Source organism: Gouania willdenowi, chromosome 6, assembly GCF_900634775.1.
Source record: "Gouania willdenowi chromosome 6, fGouWil2.1, whole genome shotgun sequence".
NCBI classification, from domain to species: domain Eukaryota; kingdom Metazoa; phylum Chordata; class Actinopteri; order Blenniiformes; family Gobiesocidae; genus Gouania; species Gouania willdenowi.
The window spans coordinates 63,115,397-63,122,674 of NC_041049.1; the positions used below are offsets into that span (position 1 = coordinate 63,115,397).

A 7,278-nucleotide genomic window follows, 5' to 3' on the forward strand; every position below is an offset into this window, starting at 1 on the left:
ATAGAGGTCAACCTTTTTCATATTGTAGTCAGAATAATTTGGTATTTTTTGCTTCCTCAAATTCACCCCAGTAATGAATCTAAATGGTAAAGTGACAAGTGATGCTATTTATAATATAATAAACTGGGGGGAAAAAATAAATGTTTTTGTTTAGTTTTTACAGTTTTGAAATGCTTTTCAAAATTATTTTTGACTAATCAACCATAAGCTTTAATACCTATGATGGAATAAGTAAATATGATGGGTTAATTGTGTAACACCTGTCAAAATGAAATATGGTTATATGACTTTTAGTGCTAAAGGCCAAATTAAAAACACTGTTTTTGTGAAGGGGAAAAAATAACCAAAAGTGGTCCAGATGAGATAGAGAAATAAAGGCAAATCCTAAAGTTAAATGCAGTGATTTTAGACGCTGAAGAACTATAAATGCTGGTTCTTGTATTAAGTTTATGAACACAAGCAGCACCACAATTTATTTGGGCTAAACAGCCATAGTACTTGTAAAATTGGTTATAAAATGAATCAATTGAGTGAATTAAAATTCAAAAAGATTTTTTGTTTCTCAAAGCATATTAGCAAATATGCACTATATATAGATAATAAAGGTTATTTGCTGGAAGCAGCAGGTGCAATAGGACTTTATCATATACTGCATTTAAATGGTCAACGACAAAAAGTGAGAGGGAAATGTATCAACTTTATAAGTTTTTAATTGTAATTTGGTGTTTTGGTTGGATTACAAATTAATCATCCACAGCCAGAATTAATGTTACACACACAAACACACAAAGTGGGGATTTAAAAAAAAAAAAAAAAAAAAGGAAAAGGAAAGGGGGGGGGGGGGGGGTATCTAACACTGTTGTACAAATAGTCAGTGGGGGGAGGGGTGGATTTAAATTCCAAAAGGGTCTCGCAGCTCGTTTCCTAGTTCCCCAGTCAGCAATGTGTTTGTGGAGAAAAGAAAAAAAATCTGCCTTTTTGTCTTGCTGGAAAAAGGCTAAATCTACATTGGTGGCCCAGTCTGAGTTGACCATTCTTTGCGCTTTCAATACAAGTGAATGAGAGAGAATGAAGTGGCTCGATAGTCTTTATTTGATCTACTGGATTGCACAAAGACTTTGCCTAATATCCTGCAAAATAGGCCGTGTGTGATTTGAAATTACACAATAATTTGTCAATATTTTTTGTATTATTAAAATAAAAACACTTTACACATTGGAATGTGCAGTTTGTGTATAAGTGAGGTTGGAAAACCTGTTGCATGAAGCAGGCGAGAATGTAGAAATGTGAATAAATGAAAACCGTATTAAATTTTAATATTTTCCCCGTGACATTTAATGTAAAAAATAAAAACAACAATGCACAGTTATAATTTTGCTGCTTTTTTTTTCCTCGACATGTTTATCTTTCAGTTCAGCTTAATGAATGAGGCTGTTTGTCTGCGCTGTGACTGAATGTTGCGGGATGTATCCTGCATCCTAATCACCGCATCCCTCTCACTGAAATCAAACAAGCCCGCAAACATTTATTGTTCTTGTAGTTATCATTAATATTTGTAATATTACGATATTTTATTATTTATTCACCTTAGGCAAAGTAATTATATTATTAATCATATATTGTGCCTGATTTTTATTAATTCTGCAGAAACAGTTTTGATTGTTTACGTCAATTTTAATGAGAAAATAATTAGATGACCATTTTCAACCCCCCCACCCCCCCACCCCCACCCCCAATTCAATGCAGATTATTTTCACATTTCTTAAAAGCACGCATGCATGCTTGCAAAAAAAATAAAAAATAAAAACAATCACGATACCAACAATTGTAACAACACAATTTTTCATCAAATGCATGCTTCTTCTTCTTTCTTTTTTTTTTTTTTTTTACCTATAAAAAGTACAAATCTACAGCATTGGAAACACGTGGTCACCACAGTTGTTGTTGTTTTCCTTCTTTAAATTAAATGCTTCACAGAACATTTTTCTGGAAAATAGATATCTAAAACATTAAAAACTAAAAAGTGCATTTTCACAACATTTCAGTGTCAGTTATTTGTAATATTCACAAACTTGCATTTTTGAGGACGTGTCACACGAGTTTTTTTTTTTTTTTTCTTCTTCTTCTTAATAATAATATCTCAGTGATAAGAACAAAATCTAATCCTATTCCTATTTTGGTATAAAGTCTTGTCCATTTTTTTTTTTCAGTGTTAAAAGCAAAACAAAACAAAAAACAGATATTTTTGACTTTTGTTTCAATGAATGAAAAATACAGTGTTCACACACAGAGACGGTGCAAAAAAACAAAAAAAAAAAAGAAAAAAAAACACAAAAAAAAAAAAGGTTGAGAAATTAACAAAAATGCCAGTTTGCGGGCTGTGCGTAAAAATCAAGTCGTGATTTTTAAACACTCACATTCACAATAAAACTGAGATACAACAACAGAGTAGAGGCCTCTGGAGTCAAATAATTTATATTTTCATTTCTGTGCGGTTCCTGTGCTGGACTTTGACACGATATTTTAAAGGGACACAAACGCGGATAAAGTCAAAATGCGCAGCGTCTTCGCTGCGCATTTTGACTTTATCCGCGTTTGTGTCCCTTTAAAATAGTTTGATAGTTTCCCCACAAAATATAAACTTTGGGTTCTAAGTAGGAGGCCTGCGGCCCAGTTCGTACCCGCGATGGGAGATGGTCAGTGCACGGCCACAGACTGCAGGGTGGTGGACGGGCTGGTGGTCAGAGTCTCGCTGGGGGTCGCAGGGCTGCTTTGGCTCGTCGCTGTCTGTGGAGAGGTCGGGCTGAGGGACTGCGGAGAGTTTGACAGAAAGGCGGGGATGTGATGATGAGGATGATGATGATGAGGCAGCGCTGAGAACCCAGCCATGGAGGTCGGCGTGGGCTTGATGGGCACGGGAATGGCGGGTAAAGCCGGGCCCCCGTGGCACAGGGACTTGATGGGCACCCCGTACGCACTGTAGTCACTGATGGGGGCCGCTGTGTCGATCATGCTGGTGGTGTTGTACATGTGGGGCCAGGCCGTGGTGAGCTGGTTGTGCAGCGGGTACCCGGCGGACATGGACTGCATCGTGGAGAACGCCAGGCTCCCGGGGACCTTGTACTCCCTGGCAATGATGTTCTCGATGGCGAACGGGTGTTTGAAAGTCGACGACGGGGTCACACCCACCCCCAGGTTGTAGGCGGTGGACATCTGGGGCAGGTGGGTGCCCGTGGCGGCCTGCAGGGCGCTCAGCCTCAGCTTGGCTTGCTGCTGGAGGTAATGGGCAGCTTCCGATTGCTGCTTACCCATGCTCTGAACCAGGTGATCGGACGCGCCCAAGACTTTGAACCTTTTACGGCGTCGCAGGAAACTCCCGTTCTCGAACATGTCACCGCAGCTCGGGTGTAGAGCCCAGAAGCTGCCCTTACCTGGCTGATCCGGGCGGCGCGGGATTTTAATAAAGCAGTCATTGAAGGAGAGGTTGTGCCTCAGAGAGTTTTGCCACCGCTGGGTGTTTTCCCTGTAGTAAGGGAATCGATCCATGATGAACTTGTAGATTTCACTGAGAGGAAGCATCTTTTCAGGGCAGCCCTGGATCGCCATGGCGGTGAGGGAGATGTAGGAGTAGGGAGGCTTCTGGTCGCTGTACGTGTTTCTCCCCGGACGAGGCATCCTCGATAAATGTTCAGAAGAGATTTCAAAAAAATAAAAATAAAATCAGTCTTCTTTTAATTCCTTTTTAAAGTCTTAAAGCTTGACATGAAAACAGTCGAGGAAAAAAAAAAGTTTCTGCCGAAGCTGCGCCGCGCGTAAAACAGCCAGACCGTGCGTAAAACAGCCAATCTGTGCGTAAAAACAGCTCGTCTGTGCGCCTTTACGCCGCTACAAAGTAAGTAGTCAGCTCAGATCTTACAGAGGGTGAACGGACTTCATTGGGTCCTCGGTGAGGCTGGCTAAGTGTACGCCTCCATGGCCTTCCTCTAACCATCTGATAGTTTTATGTAGTGACATGAGCAGAAAAGACCCCTGTAGAGGCGCTCCATTAATGTGCCACCTCTTCACTATCACATGACAATTGCCATGGGAGGAGGGGGGCTGGGGGTGGAATTCAGGCATAATGTGGTTTCATTTACACCTATTTACATGGACACCTTGGGCCAATGGAAACCATTTCCATGTGAAGACAGAAAAAGGAGCGAAACGGCTCGGTAACCGGAATTGCTCTGCTGCGATGGCACTCGAGAGTGTGAAGGTATGCGTTCAGACTATTTCTTTCAACTTAAAATAACAGCGTTACTTGGAATTTATCTGAACATATATAAATAATGATTCGTTTATGAAATATATATTTATTATAAATATTTTAATTTATAAAATAAAACAATGAATGATTATAAATATTTGTATTTTTTAGAAATTCTGTTGGGCTGATTTTAAATGTGCACACGCCATGAAAAAAAATTATCCACCTTCAGCAAGTTTGTTGATGAGCAGACTTGTTTTGTTGTGGGTTTTTTTTTTTTTTTTTTTTTTATCTCTCTCTCTTCTTAACTAATTTCATCCACAGCTGAAGCAAAAGGAAGTAGACAATATAAAAACATCAACACAATGCAAACAATGCTGTTCAAACTGAAACTTCATGAGGCAATCAGGTCTATTGTGTTTATGTAAAGAAGATACAAAAGTACTTCAGAAATGCAAATAAACCCTTGACGATGGTGTGGTGAAAACTGTATAAAATATCCATAAGTCAATTATATGAATGTGAAAACCAAATGGGAAGCCTATTTGAGCTATTGCTATTCAAGCTTTTGGCCAGGGCCACCTTTCCGCTTCAAGGGTTTGCAATGCCCGGGACCACACACGCGCACACGCAGATTTACTCATAATTTATGCTAATTTCCCCCCATAAACCCACAGTGCACCCCATCACCAGTCTGATGGATTAGGAAAAGAATCGCATTGCGGGGGGACACGGATTCACTTTCACCCAGAAACCAGGGGCAAGAGATCGTCCCGGCTGCTTAACAAATGGAAAACACACATTCAAAGACAAATAAGTAAATTATTGTAGAAGAGAAAACAACAACAGACAAACGGAGATTTTTTTTTTTTTTTTTTTTTTATTAAATAAAAAGAAGAAAACAATAAGATGAAACACAGGAAAAACGAGATGTATAAGTATGAATAAAATTCTCCTTTATATATATTTCTTTTTTTTCTTTTTTTTTATTTAATTATTATTCTTTTCTCTTTCTTTCTTTTTTATTCCAAAAGGGGTTCACACTTTCCAAATCTTTTCCCGCAGTGGCTTTTAACACCTGTCATCACGCATTACCGTTGATCTGAAAAGGTTTTTTTTGTTTTGTTTTTTAAACCAAAGGAAGTGGCCCTGTCGACCCACCTTAAACACCGCGGATAATGACAACAGTGCACCGGGTGTCAAACATCTTCTGACATCCTGTTTGTTTCCAAAGGAAAGTTAAATTAGCAGCTCTGTCAGATTAACATTAGTGTGACCCAATAACCTGCACTTTTACAATCGACCTTATTGAGAGGGAAAACAAACTTTTAGGTGTTTTTTGTTTTTTTAATTAAAAAAATGTATTTTTTATTGTATTATAGGTTGTAATTGTAATTCCTCTTTAATATTAACCATCATGGAGAGGTTTTGGGGTGTCTCTTTTTTTTTTTGACTCCTCACTCATGCACAAACGTGGTGGCTTTTTGAGCTCCAGGGTTATGGGATATTGGTAGAGCCTTTGTCCCCTGTCCAATGCACACACTGAAAATACCACCATGACTCTGAATCTGAATAGATATTTTTTTTTTTTTTTTTTTTTTTTACCTCTCAAAACTCCCGAGTTCAAGCAGCAGTAGATCAAGCCTGCACTATGTTTGGTCATTTGGAGAGAGCCGAACAAAGGTTGGGATAAGCCAAATTGCATTGCACTTGTGAACCGTGCCTCAGTCTGAAGTATCCTTTATAGGAGGAGGAGGGGGGCTGAATTTTGTGTGTGTTTTTTTTTTTTTTTTTTTTTTAAGAGAGAGAGAATCGAAAACAAAGGACACTTTCTGAAACATCTTAAAGTAGAGTAGTGAGGCGTGACGTTCCCAGGGTGACGAGACACAAAAGCTGAGGTCATGGGGATGAAAAAGAGAATCAAACAGCCACTTTCACACGTCTGCCCTCCACTGCTGCTAACCCGCACACAATAGGAAACAAATGTTGTTAAAAGAGGATCGATGCCATTCATCCTAAAGCAGCGAATGATAGCCAAACAATATTGTCACAGTGAAACGAGTTGAGATCTGCTGCCACCCAGACCCACATGCACTGCTAACGCACTTCAATACATTCAATGTCAAAGTTTTGGATTAGGAAAATGTAAGTTTTTAAATATATGCATTTGGAAATGATTTCAAGTTTTAATCCCGTGTCTTCTCTGTGTTTTACAGGTGCAGGATCCTGTTTGATATTTATACTGTATAAATGTTAAACAATCAAATCGAATAATTTATTTTATTTTTTTATCATATTTAATAAAAACATAAACGTTTAGCTTTAAAAATGTGGGAAAGAAAGAAAATAAAATAGTTTAAGACAGAGGTTCCCACCAACCTTTTTCGGGTCGTGACCCCATTTTGATTATCACAAATGTCCGGTGACCCCAGAGACATTTTTCTTTTTCTAGAACTATTTATTCATTTATTTTATCATGTTTATTAAAGTGTGTTAGAAATACAGAGTAGCCATGATTAGTGCTCAGATATTTTTGAACTGCATTTTATTTGAACTAGATTTATATTTTACAACGTTTATTTGATATTTATTGTGTGTGTGATGTGTATTTGAAAAATAATAATTTAAAAAAATAAATAGAATTATAATCTTATTTATTTAATTTAATTATTATTATTATTATTATTATTTTTTTCACCATTTACTATACATTTCAAGAGATCCCATTTTATTTCCAGGCGACCCCTTATGGGGTGTCGACCCCAAAGGTTGAAAAACCTTGGTTTAAAATGTTACATGATGTAAAGAAATATAATCATGCGCATTTAAACCATAAAATATGTGGGCAATATATTTCAAGCGGTCCTCATAAAATATAGGGTCATTTATTGGGCTGCAAGGGGTGCGCACGTGTGTGTGTGTGTGTGTGTGTGTGTGCGTGTGTGTGTCACCAACAAATTGATAAATAAACACATAATCGCCGGAGGTGCAGGTGCTCACTTTGCGTTTTCATCCCAGTGAATGATCGGAAA

At 38.2% G+C, this 7,278-nt stretch overlaps 1 protein-coding gene across 1 annotated transcript; it reads right to left on the bottom strand.

Annotated features, from left to right (window-relative positions):
• Positions 1 to 2,651: 2,651 nt before the first annotated feature.
• Positions 2,652 to 4,069, bottom strand: foxb1a (forkhead box B1a). The gene has a single exon (XM_028450480.1). It carries the CDS (start codon positions 3,673 to 3,675, stop codon positions 2,698 to 2,700), a length of 978 nt encoding a protein of 325 aa, XP_028306281.1. The 5' UTR covers positions 3,676 to 4,069; the 3' UTR covers positions 2,652 to 2,697.
• Positions 4,070 to 7,278: the final 3,209 nt, after the last annotated feature.